This window comes from Neurospora tetrasperma (genome assembly GCF_000213175.1).
Source record: "Neurospora tetrasperma FGSC 2508 unplaced genomic scaffold NEUTE1scaffold_4, whole genome shotgun sequence".
Classification (NCBI taxonomy): Eukaryota; Fungi; Ascomycota; class Sordariomycetes; order Sordariales; family Sordariaceae; genus Neurospora; species Neurospora tetrasperma.
The window spans coordinates 260,002-279,422 of record NW_009799102.1 but is presented as its reverse complement, the minus strand read 5'-3'; the positions used below and the strand labels follow the sequence as shown (position 1 = coordinate 279,422).

Here is a 19,421-nt window from a genome sequence, read left to right as displayed (position 1 = left end):
ACTCAACTCTTCCTTCTTCTGTAAAGTGGCCAAGTGGTACCTCATCACTTCCTTGCTTCCATACGAACTTGCTGCGTCGTAACACTTTTGACTTCCCTCGGGTTTTCCCATTCACTCGGACTCCTTAATGTGTACAGGTATTAAAGACAACACATTTCCATCTTCCCCCCAGATGTCCTCTTTTTCTTTTTTTCTTCTTTACCCTTCGTGAGCACTTGTACACCGTCCGTTGCCAGGTCTCAATCCAGTCTTCAACGCTGTGCTGTTTTCTTCTTGCCTCTTTTGTTCTTTCTTTTGTGCCGATCTCTCTTCTCTTTTTCTCTCTTCCCCTCCTCTCTTTCTCTCTTCCCCTTCTCTTTTCTTCTCGACTCTTCTCTCTGCCCCTCCCAACCACCACCACCACCATGCCGTTCTCCTGGGCTTGCCGGGTTCCCGATAGGGTCCGGCTGCTTCCGTGGTTGTCGTTGTTTCTCCCAGTGCTGCTGGGTATTGCTGGTGAGTTTGTGATTCAGTTTTATTCGTACCTCATTTCAAAACCAAACACTGACTTATTTTTAGGCCTCGCCGGCAACGTGACCATCCGCTCCCTGGCCATAGGCCACCCAGTCTCGAACTGGTCTTCCTGGGCTGACCCCCAAATGCTGGTGTCCGGGATTGGCACGGTGTGCGTGGCCGTTCTTACGTTCGGGTTTAAAGGGGGAGCCAAGACGTCGTTTTGGGTGCGCGCGCGCAAAGGCATGCCTGTAAGTTTCCTTTTCTTCAAGTTCAACACCAACGTAACTGCCATGCTCATACGGTACCTATATAGCTTAGCGATGTTCATTATGCCTGGGAGAGCACAACGAGCGTTGCAGAAGCCGCTAAGGCTATCTGGCGTGGAAAGTCCCTTTCGGTAGCGTGGTGTAAGTTATTTGTGCCCATTACATGTGCTTTACTCCATCTAGTTGAGCTCTTCCCGGCTTTTGGTGTATTGGTTTGCTGATGCTTCAATGCCCCAGTGACTATTCTTTTCGTTGTCGCAATCCCCGGGAACGCGTGGCTGTGGGCCCACTTCCTCTACCAGGACGATGTTGCCCTTAGCTACAACGGAACGGCAAATATCCATATCACCCCCAAGATCCTGCCTCCGTTTCCTTTGGCGTTAACTATTAATCGCCCCATCATGACGGCATACCGGGAGTACTTGGCAAACACAGCCGTTCAGTTCCCCTTTAACGTTTGTGACAAATGCTCGGTGGACACTCTTGTAAGTCTTTTTGACGATTCAAGATGGAAGCTTCTCGTGGGAGAAGATTAAACAACTAACATTGCTGTAGGGGTTCGGATGGCTAGAAATGTGCTCGGTCTCAGCTGGTGGACCATATAATCTCGACTCCGTTTCCCCAGGCGACGGCCCGCAATCAGTCCAGCTCTTTTCAACGAGTATCAGGAACCAGACGGGACCAAGCGGTCATTTCTTGACCATAAACTCTACATACAAACCGGGGACGGGCTGTACCGGGAACTATGTTACCCACTTCTGCGCGCTGGAGCCGTCGATCGTCCAATATCGGTTCAACATAACGGGGAACTCGATTACATTTACAACGGTTGTCACTAATACAGCGTATGTGTCCAACGTTCTATCAAAATCAACCCCTACCGCACATTGGCCTTGAGAGATGAATGAGGCTAATAAGTTCCGCAGCATGGACGACTTGATGTTCTCCCACTACCAGGATTTCCTGGGCAGTTCTTTCTTGCCTCTGCCGCGCCAACCCAATCTATATGAAGGCTGTTTGGAGCTATTTACCAAGTTGGGCCAAAGTCTGTATGGCACCAGATTTGGCGCCATGCGTGACAAGTATTGGTGGCACTATGAGGATGACGCTTTCGGTATGGGCTATCAAAGCCATATCGCAGCCGCTTACGCCCGGAGGCCCGATATCCAGTCTAGCAGTACCCGGGAACACCCATGCGATTTGGATTTTTTGTCGCCCATGGACGATATCCTCGACATGTACCGGCAGTTGGCAGTGAGGGTGTCGGTAATCGTGGCCGTGAATACCAACGAGACCCAATACGTCCCATTTATTGGGGAAAGAACCGAGCGCCAGTGGTTGGCGAACAAAGAGCGGGCACAGCTCTGTTACCATGCGGCTATGATCACACATATCGTTGGCATTTTGCTTGTTATTTTTATGCATTGGGGTTTCTGGAAGCTTGATAGGGGGTATTCAATGAGCCCACTGGAGCTCATGAATGCCGTGGCCCATTGTTCGGATGAAAGCGCCCGGAGTCTTCTGCATATCTTACGAGAGGCTGAGGACAATGCTTCGGTATCAAGACTGAAGGGGTTCGCTCACGAGTGGGACGTCGAGCACGAGCAACTCGTGGTTTATACGAAGGGAGGAGACGGTCATTGGGGTTTCAAAGTTAAGGCGGAGGAGTACGAGTTGGCAGAGCAGCAGTAACGGTTTCCACCTACTACCTAGGTATTCACCTACATGTGACGGCCGAGCTTAGTGGACGTCCATGGTACGATAACCGGCATTTGCATTTTAGGTCTCGTCAATTTCATTGATTACGTCCTGTAATGGACATCTTGTGGTGGTTGATTACCTTGAATTCTGGTCCAGATGCTTCTGTGAAGATCTTTATGGTGAATTTACTCTCTAGTTCGGTTCTATCCTCCCGTCTTGATCTTCAAACCAGGAGCAGCCATCTCCTCACCCGCCCACGTACTCATCCTCGCAACCCCTATCCCCCTCACCATCACGCCCCGCAACCTCACATCCACCCCTCCCCCTCCCAAAACCCCCTCACACAACTCCAATACCTCCCCGCATTCTCCTCCCCCCTCGCATGCCCAACATGTCCCGTCCCCGCAAACTTTTCTCCTCTAACCCCCTTAGCCCCCCTCCTCGCCCCCTCCATATGCGCCTCCACATCTCTATACCCCACCAACTCATCCTCCTCACTATAGAAATACATCCGTCCCCTTTCCCTTTCCGCCCTCCCCTTCCCAGGCGTCCTATCATTCTGCTCCCTTGCCGCTCTTTCAAGCGGAGACTCCAAAAAGCGTAGTTTCAACAGGCGGGAAAGGAAGTTGCTCGTCCAGAGGAGGGAGACCCACATGTGAAGAAGGGGAGAGATAATCAAGCGGCGAAGGGTATCCCAGAGAGAAGAGGACCCAGCGCGGGAAACAGGCGGGAGAAGAACGTGCGAGAGGGCGCGGTAGGTAGGGAAGTAAGCTATTTGTCCTGGCGCAGAGTCGAAGATAGTTAGGTGTGGTGGGAGACGGAGACGGGACTCGGACTGGAGGAGGTAGTGGTGCAGAGATAGAAGCTGGGCGGAACCGCCGTTGGAGAAGAGGTGGATTAGGAGGGTGGGTTGGTCTTCTTCATCGTTAAGTGGTGTTGATGGAGATGAGGAAGTAAGAGCGGTGGTGGAGGAGCCAAAATTGTCGGAACCAGGTTGGAGCATTTCGGAACCGAAAATCTCTCGCAGGACGGGCACGGTAACTTGCATGTCGGGCCAGGAGCTCTTGGGCTGGAAGACGTGCTGCATCTCGGATTTGATGAGGAGGATGGGGGTGCTGGGGAATAGAGCCTGGTAGGGCGTGATGTATTTGGCGATGTGGGGGTCGCGGGCGCCCATCCAGGAGCAGAGGAGGATGAGTTTTGGGGGTGGACGGTTGCCGGGTGTGGTGGTGGTGGTGGTGGTGGTGGTTGTTGTTGTTGGAGACAAGGTGGTGGATGAGGAGGGTCGGTAGAGGTAGACGTGTTGTGAGAGGCGGGTCATGAAGGAGAGGGGGGAGGAGTCTTTGGTGACTGTTTTGATGGTGGATGCCATTTTGTCGATGGGTTGGTGCCTTTTGGGCGAGAAACTAGTGTGTTGTGTTGTGTTCTGATGTGTTGAGAGGGAGGTGAGAAAAGAGTTGAAGACTGGTGATGACGTTGATGCGGTACTTCGGGAACGCGGAATTGGTGGAGCGGGGTGATCCGGCGGAACCCACCAAGTTTTGCGGGGGACCAGCTGGACTTTACCCCGTACTGTACTAACAATTATATGCCAAGCCCAACTGCCCGCCAGGACCACCAACCTTCAGCTACTGGAAGAGCCAGGCGGCCTGATCCTCTCCCAATTCCACGTCCACGATGCACCATTTCCGAGGTCATGACGGGCAAGACACTCCACCGGCATTCAGTCAACCCAGCTTTCCGGAAAGACCGAACACTTCCATCAGGATAAATTCTGATTATTATTGTAGACTACGTCAATTTACACTCGCTCACTTGCGATCGCGTTACTGCCCATTCGCTCGTACCTGGTCCGGAATGGGCGCCGCCGAAGCAGGGGGCCGACGGCCCATAGCAGGATCACAGACCCGGCCCAACACCGACGGCAATCCGGAACTAGGCCCGGGAGGGAAGCCGCTATTTCTCAGTTATTTCTACGATGAGCACGGAAGAAGTCAGCACGAAGGTACAAAGTTCACTTCTCTGAGAGCACAAGGAAACACAAGTGTGTTGGAGAAAGAAAAACAAAAGTTTGTAATTAACGCAGCCTACCTCTGGTAGATTCAGTCCGCGGCCACCGGGAGTATCGAGGGGTATAACGGCCCTCAGACCGCTCATCTGAGAGGGTACATTGACGTATTCTACCGAAGACAGGAGACCTGACTCTGCCCTCGGGGCAAGTGAAGGAAACGATGTCCAAGTTCATTCCACTTGAGCACTTAATCAAGGCACTCGAGACTGTCGCAACGACCGCCAATGATGCAGACTTCGTCCCTCATTACCGGCATGAACAAGGTTTCTTTTTTTTTTTTTTTTTTTTTTTTTTTTTTTCCCCTGGATTCCGGACTCCGAACTGGTTTAAAAATAATGTTTCGCGCAGATGTATGCAATGCTGATCCCCGAATCAGTCGGGCGCATGCTCACCCCCCCTTCTTATTTTCCCCTTTTCTGGAGTTCTCTTTCCCTACCTCTATCTGATCGATATCATGTCCACAGATCTGATCATCCGAAGCCGTATGCGGTAAATGCTCAAAATACCTCGGCGGCGGGGAGAGTGTTATTGCCCTTGCGGGCCGGTTCGTTGAAAGAATCGCCGATTGGGCGATTGGTTGTTGGCAGAAGACAGAGTTCTTGCTTCTTGCCCCTAGGGGCACGAGAGGGTGCCGTGGATGGGGCACGGGTAGCCCCCGTGGACGCCGAACTGTGTCAAGGAGGCCTGCTTGGGACCATCAGGCGCGGGCAGGGCGGCCGGGCGCGGCGGCACGTCGGCGGGCCGAGAAGCGTGCACGACAGCCGGGCGCGGAGGAGACGTGAGGACCTGGGCGAACAAAGGTCCGCCAGACACGTATCGAGCCGCCGGGGTGGCAGCCGGAACCGAAACCGGAAGGTACGCAGCGAGCTAGACGGTTCTGCTTCACCACTGGCTACCATAGGTAGGTAGCCATAGTCTTTCCAGAAGTCCCAATCATCCACGCACCAACGAGCGCATGTGGTTCACAAGCTCACCAAGATACCTACCAAGGAACTATTCTGTCTCCATCATTGACTTCAGTGGGTAGGTTGAGTGGGACATGGCATTGGTGGTCAAGCGATCGAGCTGTCCCGATCGCTCTAGTCTGTCACATACAGTGAGGACACTTAGTAATCAGACCGCCTTCCAGCTATTTCCGTCTCACAAGTTTGATGACAATGACGGTTCGCCCGTGGATTGATATTATTGGCAATTCGGTTGCTCAAGTGGCTTTATACCTGCCTCTATAGTTGTCCCGAAAGAGACACCCGACTGCATCGTTGAAAAAAAAGTTGTGGCGGCCAGTGTTATGTGGCTTTGTAATTGTGGCTGTGCGGCAAACTCCGATGACACATTTTCACAAAGCGCGACTTTCCACAGCCCTTTCTCAATCACATCCGTCAGGACGTAATGGCAGAGCCTGTCGGATCGGCCTCAGTCAAAGACTATCAAGACAATTCCATTGGGAAAGGCCTTGATGTCTTCCGCGCTTCGTTCAATTACCTAGTCTTGTACGCCAGACGTGCTAGATCAGCTCAGTTATAGAGCTAAACGGTCCAGTTTCACTGCAGGTGCTCGGCCAACTTGTCATAAAGATCTTCTTGACGGCCTGGACGGCGCCTCTTTAGGGGGGATGATTGTATACGATCTGCTTCTCGGCGCTGAGCTGTTTCGCGTGCGCCTTATCGAAGTGGTCGCACATCACAGTAGGTCGACAGTAAACAAACGTCCTTCCCCGATACAGCGCGGCCATATCATTCTTTCCATCGAAAGCGAAAAAGGGTTCGGCCCGGGAGATTTCTCCCTGACCATCACATTGGCGTGCGCGCTCTGACACTTGTCCTTGAGGCTCTTCTTCTCGCCGTCAACATTGAAACTCGACTGTCCGCACCCCCGTGAAGGCAAGGCCGAGGTAGCACCCGGACAAGCTGGTTTACGCGATGCCCCTCCCAAGGGACGACGCCGGTGTCGTACGCAATATTAAAGGTCGGGAGGGCCGCGACATCCACTCCGCCCGCCGTTGGGAGCCTGAAGGGTGGTTGAAGCGGGGGACCAAGGTGGCATCATGCCACTTGCTGATCACTGATGCGGCCTTTAATCTCTTCAACGTCTTCAAGATGTAAACATCAGACGTGAGGTGTTGCATATGTGACCACACCTCTGCGATGATTGGTGCGATACATTGCGCCATATATATCTCAATATTCTCGCTTAAGTACGGCCGAGATGCGCCGGCTGGCTGCGGAAACACCGGGGACAAAAGGTCAGTATGCCGAGAAGTATGCCGAGATCTTTTGAGAAAGAGTGAGTCAAGACACGGGGGGAATCGGATGGCGACCCCGCTCGTCTGTATTGGCAATGGCGTCATGCAAATCACTCATTACCCGATATCGGGGGTAGGATGGAAGAGGTATATAACTCAAGCACCCGCATATTGAGGGGTAACCTTGCCTTTTGCTCCCAAACAACAACTCGACATCTCGCTCTTGACTTGAATCAACAATCTGCTATACCTTTGGTACGCGACCAGCGTCCGAAGAGCCATGACATCTATCACAATGGGAACTCCAAGATCGAGGTAAAGTAAACAAGACAGCTACCGGGTGTCCATGTTGGTACTGCCACAGTTGGTTCACCCTTATCGCTCTTCCATGCCTTCTGTGACAAGGTCTTTGGAATGAGTTTGATACGATGGGCCAACTGCGGCGGTACCACGTTGGTCTGAGAAATACCGGCGAACTTGATCTGGATAATACCAGCGAAAGGATTGGCTTCTTGGGACCCCTTCCCCTCCCCTTATCGGAGATCAACTAACTCTAGGTTCGCAGCTCTGCTCGTGTTGCGCCAACATGTCTACCGACAAGATAACTTTCCTCGCCAACTGGTAAAGACTGATGTATGCCGTAGCTTGTCGTATCAACCGCTGACGCAACACAGGCACGCTACGCCGTACCATGCACCGCTTTACCTTGCCCAGGCCAAAGGCTTCTTCAAAGAACAGGGCATCCAGGTGGCTCTTCTGGAGCCCAACGACCCCAGCGTACGTAATTCATGCCGTTTCAATGTGCCAGTTCCCGGCTAACAGAGCATGGCAGGACGTAACCGAAATCATCGGCAGCGGTAAAGTTGACCTCGGTTTCAAGGCCATGATTCACACTCTTGCTGTAAGATTCGCCGTTCTCAGCCCTCACAAGATGGTCAAGTGCTGATCCTTCACCAACAGGCCAAAGCCCGTAACTACCCTGTCCTCTCGATTGGCAGCCTTCTGGACGAACCCTTCACCGGCGTCGTCTACCTCAAGGAGTCCGGAATCACGACCGACTTTAGGTCCCTCAAGGGCAAGCGTATCGGCTACGTCGGCGAGTTTGGCAAGATTCAGATCGATGAGCTCACTTCGCACTACGGCCTGACTCCTGCCGATTACACGGCCGTCCGCTGCGGCATGAACGTCTCCAAGGCCATTATCAAGGGGGAGATTGACGCCGGTATCGGCCTCGAGAACGTGCAGATGGTTGAGCTGGAGGAGTGGCTTGCTTCCCAGGGCCGAGACAAGGCCGACGTCCAGATGCTTCGCATTGACGAGCTCGCGGAACTCGGATGCTGCTGCTTCTGCTCGATTCTCTACATTGGCAACGAGTCCTTCATCGCGCAGAACCCGGAAAAGGTTCGGGCCTTTATGCGCGCCGTCAAGAAGGCGACTGACTTTGTCCTGGCCAACCCGGACGCTGCGTGGAAGGAGTATGTTGACTTCAAGCCTGTCATGGGCACTGAGCTCAACAGAAAGATCTTTGAGCGCAGCTACGCATACTTCTCCGAGGACCTCAAGAACGTCGAGCGCGACTGGTCCAAGGTCACCAAGTATGGTCAACGGCTTGGGGTCCTGAGCCCAGACTTCACCCCCAACTACACCAACGAGTTTCTTGACTGGGCTCTGCAGCCGGAATCCAGTGACCCTACTGGCGACCAGAAGCGAATGGTTGAGCTCCAGAAGAATGTGGCTTGCTGCGGTGGCTTCCACCGCTTGCCCCTTGGGATCAAGGCTTGATTGGTGGGACAGGGTCGTCTTTGCTGCGGATGGCGGCAAGAGTTTACTTCCAAGCTTGGCTGCTATAGTCTGGGATCTTTTTGCGCAACCATTAGTTTTTGGTGGAACAAAGAGGCTCGTATCTTGATGGCTTAACCGACTCGGTTCCAGATGAGTATCGTGTGGACGATCGATGAGGGCCTCGAAAGTGTAGCTAGCGAAGGCATCTGCAACATTCATTAGTAAATGCCTATTTCTCTAGTCTAATTGAACTGCGCTCCTACACCGTGTAAAATGTGATCTGATATTCACCATTCGTTTGTCTTTATTTGAAATGGTGTTGTTGAGGCGATGGCGAGTGTGTACCTTTTCACCGAGCGTCATTTCTTCTTGTTAATGATATCTCCTAATGGCATCGAGCAACGACGACATACACTGCATCTTCCGGTGATTGAAGAGCAGGGAAAACGCCCAGCAAGCTGCCGGTTGCAGACAGTCAGTCCCCCGTCTCGTGCTGAAGGGGCCGTCCGCTTGTTTTACCGGTCGAGACGTCTATCACCCATGCTAACAAGGACTTATCAGGCCAAGCTCAGGCACGTTTCACGGATTGCTTTCATGGCTGGCACACATCAATGGCTGGACTGTTCTTTGAGGCTTGAGGCGAAAGCAGTCTATGTGTATCAACAGTCCTGGCCTGGCTATTGTAACGGCGGTAGCAGACCACTATGGTACGCCGTGTCCCCGCAAAGGGGTAGGTACAAGTACCCGAAGCTGCCCAGCAAACATCATTCCATTCCATTCCATATCATGTTGACTACCTGGGGTATCATTCCTACCTAGGCGAGAATCCAGGGGGGGACTGACTGATGGAGATGGGTTACAACAACAGCTTCTTAGAACAACCTGTACAAGGCGCGACCGTCAATGTTTTGGGCTGGGAATAGGTAAGGTAGGTAGGTAGCGTCACTTTATTTACCTGGGGGTAGGTATGAGGGCATTAGGTATGAGAGCAACCAAGGTAACTCAATCTCGTGTGGATTGTGGAAGAGCACTATACTGGTGTAAACTGATTCACAAGGACCTGGATGACATTAAAGTCAAATAAGTGAAGAGAAAGAAGTGCAGAAAGAGAGGAAGCGGGAAAAGTATTGATTCAATTCATCAGCTGGTCTACATATACATCCACTGGGGGAGGGGGTTCGAGACGACGTGGAAGCGCCGTGAAAATTCGGAATGACCATAACTACCTACTTCTACCCATTTCGATGAGAGGTGTCCTTTGATGATGATGTAGATGTGTACCTTTGTTCCTGGGTAGGTACTTACCTTCACCTACAATGCAAGTCATGTCATGCATCCAGATGAGTTCGTCTCGTCTCAGACATCCTCCTTCCTTGTCTCCTATAAAGGGACTACACTACGCTCACCTAACCCGCTTTTTAACACAGAAAGACAGACAACGCAGTTCATAACCACTGCACGCGTCATTGTTGACATGAGAAGATGCCAAAGGAGTTAAAAATATAAGGACCAAATTCCTTTGCAGGTGTCTTGGTAGGTATTGAACGGGTGATCCGGATGGTTCTTGAGCTTGCGATGCCTTCCCCCTTTCGGGATTTCATCCCATCTCTCGTTCCAACAGCCAAGCCAAGGCGCGCAGTTGACTGACTGCCTGGGTCCATTCGAGGTCCTTCCACATTCACAGAGATGTAAACTAGAACCTTAGTCCAATGAGTAATGACGCGTAATCGTCAAATGTCAAGTTGTGTTGTTGTCCTGGCGACAGCTGGCAGCCTGCCCGGGCTCCGGCGGGCCGCCAGTATTTGACGTCTCTCTCCCAGGTTGTGTCAATGACCGACCCTTCACCTTCACCTTCACCTCGCTGTGCCTTCACTTCTGCCATTCACCAGCAATCTGTTCCCGTCGTTAGCGTATTGTCCATACTGCTCCTCTTCTTATTTGACCTTCCCTCCATCTTAAACTTTCTCTACCTGACAACAAAACACACAATCGTCAAACAAAACAATCGCTCATCACATTTCGCAACCCCATCGCGTTGCCTCTTACTTACCTTTATTTCTACTCACCAGACTAGAACCATCCCGAACTCTCGACAACAGACAACGAACGGGCAAAGCTGATCAAAGTCTGTTAACAATATGTCGCTCTCCAAATCGTCAAAAGAACCAACTCCCCCGCCGACGCCCCCCAACGAGCCTCAGGCGACCGACATCCCGCTTCCCGAGTCGCCCATGGTTCTTCCGCCTGCTGAGTCTCCGTTCTGGACTGTTGTAGCTCAGGAGGCTCGTGACCTTGCTCGTACACTTCGTGCCATCAACAACGACGACGATAAGATCCGGGAGAATCCCGACTCCGTCAGCGAGATGGACGCCGACAACACAAGCATCCCCAAGCGTGATTCAGCCACCGAAAAGCGCAGCGTGACTCCCTTGTCCGAAGCCAGTGAAGAGGATCAAACTGTCGAGCTCGGCGACGGCACGATTCAAGGCAACCTTGATTCCGTGAGCGACACAGGCCATACCAACAGCCTCAAGCGCAACCCCACGTCCACAAGTGAAGAGCGCAGCATCACCCCTCTACCCGACCAAACTATGGACGAACAAGGCGAACCATCAGAGCTGCCCGAACCTCTGCGACAACTTCCGAAGATCCCGGAAATGCTAGCAAAACTGAGCCAAAGAATCACTGACTTCGAAGCCGCTGAAGAAGCCGAGAATAATGGCACTTGCTCTACACTTCTGGAGAGACAACAAAAGCTTCATGACGCTACTTCTTCTCTTCTTCTGGATGCACTGGCTGTTGCTCCTGTTGTCATGGCTGAAGGACACTCGGACTCATCGATCGATCCATCCCTGATCCCGCTCCCGTCTGATGATGAGGATGAAGACGATCTTGAGTCGGAGGAGTCGGACGACTATACCCCGAGTCTGTCGCTGCTATCCTTTACGAGAGGAATTGGAGGTGGGGTTGGCGCCGGCCAACACCAGGATGACGTCCACGAAGATGATGCGCTTCTGGGTCTGGGCCCGACTGACATTCCTTTCCCGCCGTCGCTGACTGTGTCGGAATACGATTCGGAACTTGAAGAGCAGGAAACCCCCAGCCTGGTCCCTCAGTTCATCGCCGACAATCTCAAGGCCCAGGGCAAAGACCACCACCTCCCTGACACAATCCCCACGTGTACTGCCTACGACGACATCGACTGGACCGACCTCCTTCCCGCTCCCGTTCCTCAAGACAGCTCATCGACCAAGGCGGTACCATCTTCAAACTCAGACACCAAATCCTCGCTTGCCGTCCAAGTCGACCCGGCTGACGTCCCGCTGCCCGAGGACGATCCCTTTGACGTCCCGTTGAGTGTGAATGAAGATGATGGCTCTGGACTTCCGGATTACTCGAACTTTGAAGCGCTTGGCGACCATGGATATGATAATCATGGAGACCAGGAAAATGAAAGTGACAGTTCGCAGTTGTTCGTTGAGAATAGAAGCCCGCTGTTTGATCGGAGGCAGCTTGTAATCTCTACTTCGTCTGAAGATGAGAGGGAGGCAAATCTGGAGGAGTCACAGCCGAAGGGTGACGCCGAGGCCGATGCTGATGACATTCAGCCTGAATCCTTGTTAGAAGAGACTGTGGTCGCAGAAGAGAAGAGGCCAAGCAAGGAGGAGAAAGGCAAGGGAAAAGCTTTACCCCCGACACACAACTTGTCCCAACAGCTTGTCAACACCAGCAACGAGGTTCAAAAGCAGCATGAGCAGCAGCCGGAGCAGATGCTGTCCCCGCGTTCGCCAGTGTCGCCGTATTCTTCGGTCGAGCATCCTGTCGCTTTGGCGCCGCCTATCGCACCGGTGGCGCCAATGGTATCAGTTGCACCTTTTTCGCGGGATCAGCATATGAGAGCTGATCAGCTCTCACCAAGCCAGTCAGTGGTAATCCCCGAACAACAACCCGAACCCGCCCCTTTCCCTCGAGGTACCCAAGGCCAGCCGACCACCCCGCCGACTGCACATGTCCCTGTCTACGTCGGCAAAGCGACAGAACCCAGAGTGGATCGTTACTCCCCACTGCCCGCCCCTTCATCCCCTTTACTCTCCCGCTCATCCCCATACAGAGCATACAAATCCTCGCAGCCGCGCCCGCGCGAGTCACTGCTGCACTCGGTTCCTTATACCCCAGCTGTAGTGCCTTGGGATGAACAGAAGGATCTTCGTGGGCTTCCTCCGCTTCCCGATCCTGAGCGTCTACCGACGTACACGCGGATCTCGAAAACGACTGATAACTCGAGAGTTATGCCAATGTGGTTTGAGGGGTTTAATGCTGTAAGCTTCTCCCTACTCCCCCTTCCTAATCAGCAGACGCCCACAACTAACCCATTTCCTCCGAAATAGCAAGAATGGCTCCTCATCGAGCCCTCCGCCAACATCATGTACCACCGCATCCGGAACCAGTGGCACCCCTCCCTCCCACAATGGCCGCCATGCATCATCGGTCCCACTCCCTTGATCATGGAACTCTCTCAAATCGGCAAAGACGGTCTAGCCGGCGAAATCAACATCCTCCTCCACTGCGAGCGGTACTCCCCTCCGGGCTTCCTGCCCTGTCCACAACTCCGATCCTTCACCAACTTCATCCGCGACTGCTTGGCCTTGCAAAATATCCGCGGCATCACGGTCCCCGACTTCCAGACTGTGCATGAGTGCAAGACCTGGCTTGAAACAGTCACCAAGAACGGCAGGATGCTATCCTTTATGGCTCTGCACTGCCACGTCGAGCGCCTGCGGTCTGGTGTCTTGCCCGGTACGCACGAGTTTCTGGATGCGATCCGGGACATGGGATGCCAACTGGGCTGGAACGAAAACGTATATTTCTCCAAGACTTTGGTGTTGCAGGAGTTTCGACATGTGCCAAAGTACGACTCGACGTCGACGCCGTTTAGTCTGAGGGGGAATCAACAAACTCAGAATCTGGGCCAATACTTCGGCTACGGCCAAGGCAAGGCCACGGATTATTGCATTGCGCTGAGGGATGACCACCCTCACCTCAATATCAGAGTGACGCTTGCGGCGTTGAATACCCTTAACTTTGAGTGGCTGAAGTGGGTAGGCCCGCCGGACGCCTGGGTCAAGACTTGGGATCCTTGCGATGAGGTGGTTGGGCCGCAAAGCAGGACGCGTCTTGCCCAAATAAGACTGAGGAGAAAGGATTTGTACGATGAGTTCACGGCCCTAAACGGACGGGTCGACGGGTGGTTTGAGGATCACCCTGAGCCGCCGAGGACTGCGCTTATTGCGGGAGGTATGGCATCAAGACTTTGCGCTTGTCGTCAGTGCCATTATGCAATCTGTCATCAGCAGCACCATGATGATGAGAGTGTGTGTGAGTGTGATGATGAGACACCCAGTTCATCGGGTAATTCTTCTCCAGGGAGGACTAGGCCGGGTGGTGATGGGCTGCAACCGTTTCCCAAATCGAGACCGCTTCCGGATCCGCCCAGGCCAGGGTTCAGTAGCCTGGCATATGCGGATGGAGAGAGTCTGTTGACAAAAGAGGAACTGACAAGTGTGCGTCGGGCCGAAGAAATGATGGACCGGATGGACAGGAAATTCGACAAAAACCTCTCGCATTTGAACCCTCCCAAACGGCGAAAGACCGAGGCCGCTGCCGAAAGGGCTGAGGCAATAGATGCCGAGGCGGAGGAAGCGAATAAGAAGACCGCAGAGCCTGACACGAGGACCGAGGCGCAGAAGGAAAGGCAGCGCCGAAGGAACAAAAAGAAGAAGGAACAAGAAAAGGAGGCCAAGAAAAAGAAGGCCGCCAGGACCGAAGTGGTTGCCGAATCGAAGGCTCAGATTCTTGAATCCCTCAAGACCGGCGGGTTTGATCGAGAGGCAATTAAGAATGTGGTCAATGAGACTATGGCAAAGATTGGGCCGAAGCCAGGTGCTCCCGAGGACAAGTCCAGAGGTCAGGCCCTTGCGAATAAAGGCAATCTGAGCACAGAGGAGGTGGCTCACTATCGTAATTATACAAAGTCTCTTTATGCCGACCATCTCAAGCGCAAGGAGGCAGGTGAGAGTACCAAGCTTTTTGGCAAGTTTGAGGTCCCGGCCGATATTTCCGAAGAGGGTTTCTTCGATTTCTTCCTCAATAATCTCGGCATTGTTGAAACCGACGACAGGGGTGCTTTTGCGATTATAGAAGAGGGCACTGGAGGTCAAGACTTGCTTGACAGCAAGTGTGGCGGATGCATCCCCGAAGACGCACACCAAGATGCTGTTGACAATGAGCTCGGACAAGCTAGCATCAAACCCTCGCCAGTCACCGAGCAGGAAGTGCCTGCAGAAACAGTCAAGCATCAGCCAAAGAACGTTCACTTAACAGCAGGCCCTTCCACACACGATGTTCCGGATCACGATACCGACGGCATTGTTCAACCAAAGCAACTCGACAACATCGCCTCAGCAGATATCACACAACCTTCTCCAGAGCAGCCCGCCAGTCCTGAAGCTACTCCCAAAGCCGCCCCTAACGATACAACCGACGCCACTCCCACTATCGCCCCTACTGATACTTCCACCCCTTCCCACGACTTACCTAACCATGACACTGACTGCACCCCCCACCCGCCTCCCCTCGACAGATCTAAAGAAGCCTCCAAAGCCAAGAAGGAGCGCCGCAAGCTCCGCAAGCGTCTCGACCGCGAAAAGGAAGAAGCCCGCCTTCGCGAACAAGCAGCGGCGCGCGAAGAGCTCCGTCGCCAAGCCGAAGCCCGCCACCAAGCCGAACTCGACCAGAAAGTAGCTGAAGCCCAAAGGAAGCTCGATGAAGAGAAGGCTCGGCGTTTAGAGCAGCATCAGAAAGAGGAGATTGCTCGGTTGCAACGGGTCAAGGAAGAGGAGGCTCATTTGCAGAAGGTCAAGGAGGAAGAGGCGAATAGGAAGGAAGAAGATATGAGAAAGAGGGAGGAGGAGGAGCGGTTGGCTGAAGAGGAGAAGAAGAGGCAGGAGGAAGAGAGGAGGAAAGATGAGGAGAGGCAGAAAGAGGAGGAACGGATTGCTGAGGAAAAGAGAAGGCAGTTTGAGGAGGAGGCTAGGCTGCAAGCGGAGAAGGAGTGGTATGCCAAGGAGGAGCAGAGGAAGCTCAAGGAGGCCAACCAGAAAGAGGAAGCCAGACGGATCGCCTTGGAAGCCAAGCAGAAGGCGGAACTTGAAGCCAGGCAAAAGGCTAAGCTAGAAGCTATACGGTTGGCTGAGATGGAGGCCAAACGTAAAGCTGAAGAAGAGCGAGAAGCTGAGCAGAAGCGGAAGGCCGCCGAGGCCAAGCGCAAGGCCGACGAGGCAAAGAAGGCCGCCGAGGAGGTCAAGAAAAAGGCCGAGGAAGTTCGTCGTCAGGCGGAAGAGGAAGTCAGGCTTAAGCAAGAGGAGGAAGCCAAGCGCAAAGCCGAGGAAAAGAAACGCCAAGCTGAAGTGAAACGACTGGCTGAGGAAAAGCGGAAGGCCGAAGCCGCTCGCCAGGCCGAAGAACAGCAGAAGGCGGAGCTCAAGCGACAAGCCGAAGTGAAACGCCTTGCCGAAAAGAAACGGAAAGCGGATGAAGCCGCTCGACAAGCTGAGGCCGAACTGCACGCCGAACTGCAACGCCAAGCAGATGAAGCCGAACGTAGAGCCCAAGAAGCTGCACAAAAAGCTAGAGCCGCTCTCCAGGCCGAACTTCAACGTAAAGCCGAGCTCAAACGTCAGGCTGAAGAGAAACGAGCCGCCGAAGCCAAACTCAAAGCGGAAGCGGAAGCCAAAGCCGCAGCAGAAGCCAAGCGCAAAGCCGACCTCGCCAAACGGCAGCAAGCGGAATAGGAATCCAAGCGCCGGGCAGAGGAAGCTAGGCAGCGCAAAGCCGCGGAAGCTAAGAAACGCGCGGCCGAGGCAAAGAAGAAGGCCGTTGAGGAAGTTGAGCGTCGTCGTCAGGCTGATCTGGAAGCTGCTGCTCGTCGAGCCAAGGAGGAGGAGCAGCGTCGGCTCAGAGAGGAGGCTGAGCGGTTGAAGAGAGAAGCTCAAGCCGTCCGCAAAGCGGAAGAGGAGGCCATTCGTAGGGCGATGGAGGAGGCGAGGGTTAGACGGGAGGAGGAGGCTAGGATTCGGCGTGAAAAGGAAGAGGCTGCGCGCTTGAAGGAGGAAGCTGGACAGGAGAAGAAGGAAGCTGAGCAGCTGAAGAAAGAAGTAGAGGAAGCTAGGGAGAGGGCCGAGAGGGAAGAGGCAATGAAGAAAGCTGCCAATGAGGTCAAACGCCGGAAGAAAGCTCAACGCAAGGCGGAGGCAGAGGCCAAGCGGAAGGCCGAAGCTGAAGCTGCTCAGGTCAAAGCTGAAGGAGAGGCAAAACTTCGACAGATGTTGGGGATTCAGCAGGTTGACAACTCCCTGACTCTTGCTGAGCAAGAGGCCACTCCCTTTCACGAACAGCAGATCTTTCTCCAAGAAGCCTGGCACCAGATCGACGAATCCCTCATTCTCTCCCAACAGGCTCATAACTCCCTTCTTCGTGCGCAGCACCACAACTCTGAGGCCTTTCGTCAACTCGGAGAAGCCGATCTTCTTCTCTCACTCTCGCAGGACGTCTTGCAGATCTGTCAAAATACCCAAGATAGTCCAAATCTGATCTTGGCCCGGCTTCGCTTCGACGAAGCCATCCTTCAAGCCCAAGAAGGCTACCGTCTCCTTCAAGAAGCATGGGACTACCACGATTCTTCAACTCGCACCGCCGAGCAAGGCCATCGTTTGCTAGTGGAAGTCAGCCACGATGGAGAATACGAACGGTCAGCCGCGCAGTACTCTTTAGTGGAGGCACGCCATCAAAATGACGAGGCATTTCGGAGGGCGGAGGAAGGTCGAAGCGTACTCGAGAAGGTGTTTGCGGAGATGGGGATTCCTCTTCACCATGATAAGAAGGAGGGCCAGCCACATGCCGATTGTGGCACCCATATTCCCGAGCAAGAACCTGACACCATCCCCATCACCGCCCCTCCCGCCACTCACCACCAGCTGTCTGACCCGGAAGCAGACGCTGATACCGAGACTGTGTCCTCCAGCTTCGAGAGCATGTCTACCACCACAAGCGGTGACCAGTCGGAAGCTCCAACCGACAACCGTCCCTACGAAGAGCGCCTAGCGGCCTTCATCAATAATCAACTCCTCACCTATGGCGTTTGGGACCCGAAGTCATTTTATGTTCGGTATGACCCGCGCAACCCAAATGGTCCGCGGGCGCATGAGATGCCAGTGATGAGTGAGAGAGAGCGCCTTGGGGATGCTGCTGGCAGCGGCGCAATGCGTGCGAAGGAGGCGTGGTGGTGAGTTTAGGTATTGTTGTCGCTGAGCGAGCCAGGGACGAGCAATGTTGGCGAGATTGTGGTGTGCCAACTTCAGGTTGCAGCTTTCATGGCGAGCATGTCGGGTTATAGATGACTTGGAGGTAATATGGTAGCGAATATCACGGCGCTCATTGTATTTAGAGAGCCGGTTATATTGATAGAGTTAGATCATGAGCAGATTTTCCAAGTTCAAAGGTTGAAGTTGAGGGCGTTCACAACACTGTAGACATTGTGAGGTGATTGCGGTGAGTGTGGCATTGCGTGAGAGATCAAAATAATGATGGTCACTAATCCAGGTGAGTGAGCGTTTATATCAGCGTTTGTAGGTTGGTTCAGTTTGCTTGGATGGTGTCGTGATTGATCCATCCCATACTGAAAAAGATAACGGGAGGTGATGAAAGGGAACAAGGGAAAGTTGGGTTGGGTCGGATGATGAGAATTGCAAGCTTGCTCACGATGCACTAAAAAATTGTTAGTACATGCCATAAAATGCACCAGCACCGAGCACCCGAAAACGAGGCACATACCCTGACCCTACAATATGTCCTAAATAATCGGGAGTCAAGAGCGATCGCAAAGGATTAGAACTTTGAAATAAGCGTCGGACGGAAGAATGTTTTCTTTTGACGGGCAGACAATGGAAAAGAAGTGAGAGCAGGAAGAATGGGGGAAATGTTTGATTGACGGCTTGTTTAGGTAGATGAAGACCAAGGAGTGGGTTCAGTTGCCAGCCCATGTCCAGATACCACCGGGGAATGGAAATTCGAGGTGGGATACACCTTCCACACCTTACAACCCGAGAAATGACTGCCTCCTGCTGTCCAAAGCCCGCCGACCAATTTTCTGATGTCTCAACCTCGTTCTTGCCCTCGTAGTTAAATGGGACGTTTCTCGGCTGAGAACCATTTCCTCATCCCTCCTGTTTCTCGTCCTGCCCCTTCTTCTCCTATCTCTACAAGAACTGAACCATGTTGACCGACACATGCTGATCCAGTTCCAGGTCAGCAAGTATCATGATCCTTCTAACCTCAGGTTAAAACTCAATAGTACCGGGAAGTTCGTTAGCTGGATACCTCGAGGGTCACTCTCTATGATCCTCGGGATGTTCTTGTAACTTGTAAAGTACCATCATGGTCCTAAACCCCTTTCTAAGACTGAATAAAATATTCCATCCGGGTAGATTCGCCTATTTCGAGGATGATCCTGTATGAAAGTCCCATAAATACAACGTATTTTTTTAGGGAATTGTTTTATGGAAAGGATCATCAATAAGGTCGTTTTACTAGAGAAGGTCTCTAGGCCAGGCGTTGGTATTTCAGTTAGGAACTTAGGTAACCATGGGTCAATGTCAAAACAAATCCATACACACTCCGTTGGAGCTTTTACAATTACTGGATCATCCTGGACATCCTTTTCTACCATATAGTCTAGGTGGCGCGCCACGTCATCAAGAGGGGGGAGGGGGGGGGGGGGGGGGCATCACGGGATAAACATCAGAACGGC

The 19,421-nt window shown here is 53.0% G+C and overlaps 5 protein-coding genes across 5 annotated transcripts; 3 read left to right on the top strand and 2 right to left on the bottom strand.

The window, feature by feature from the left end:
- Positions 1-404: 404 nt before the first annotated feature.
- NEUTE1DRAFT_122734 (uncharacterized protein) lies at positions 405-2,753 on the top strand (the record flags this gene model as incomplete). The annotated part of the gene is made up of 6 exons (XM_009853445.1): positions 405-495; positions 559-743; positions 809-902; positions 999-1,246; positions 1,662-2,335; positions 2,619-2,753. The coding sequence occupies 6 exons, from the start codon at positions 405-407 to the stop codon at positions 2,656-2,658; spliced, it is 1,332 nt and encodes a 443-aa protein (XP_009851747.1).
- A 16-nt stretch (positions 2,754-2,769) lies between these two features.
- NEUTE1DRAFT_83104 (uncharacterized protein) lies at positions 2,770-3,886 on the bottom strand (the record flags this gene model as incomplete). The annotated part of the gene is made up of 1 exon (XM_009853444.1): positions 2,770-3,886. One exon carries the CDS (start codon positions 3,832-3,834, stop codon positions 2,770-2,772), a length of 1,065 nt encoding a protein of 354 aa, XP_009851746.1.
- A 1,259-nt stretch (positions 3,887-5,145) lies between these two features.
- On the bottom strand, positions 5,146-5,490 carry NEUTE1DRAFT_138309 (uncharacterized protein; the record flags this gene model as incomplete). Its single annotated transcript, XM_009853443.1, has 2 exons — positions 5,146-5,400; positions 5,479-5,490. The coding sequence occupies 2 exons, from the start codon at positions 5,488-5,490 to the stop codon at positions 5,146-5,148; spliced, it is 267 nt and encodes an 88-aa protein (XP_009851745.1).
- Positions 5,491-6,973: 1,483 nt separating this feature from the next.
- NEUTE1DRAFT_117213 (thiamine biosynthesis protein NMT-1) lies at positions 6,974-8,850 on the top strand (the record flags this gene model as incomplete). The annotated part of the gene is made up of 4 exons (XM_009853442.1): positions 6,974-7,396; positions 7,450-7,552; positions 7,608-7,676; positions 7,736-8,850. The coding sequence occupies 4 exons, from the start codon at positions 7,362-7,364 to the stop codon at positions 8,555-8,557; spliced, it is 1,029 nt and encodes a 342-aa protein (XP_009851744.1).
- Positions 8,851-10,695: 1,845 nt separating this feature from the next.
- NEUTE1DRAFT_130177 (uncharacterized protein) lies at positions 10,696-17,901 on the top strand (the record flags this gene model as incomplete). The annotated part of the gene is made up of 3 exons (XM_009853441.1): positions 10,696-12,876; positions 12,946-16,273; positions 16,427-17,901. 3 exons carry the CDS (start codon positions 10,696-10,698, stop codon positions 17,899-17,901), a joined length of 6,984 nt encoding a protein of 2,327 aa, XP_009851743.1.
- Positions 17,902-19,421: the final 1,520 nt, after the last annotated feature.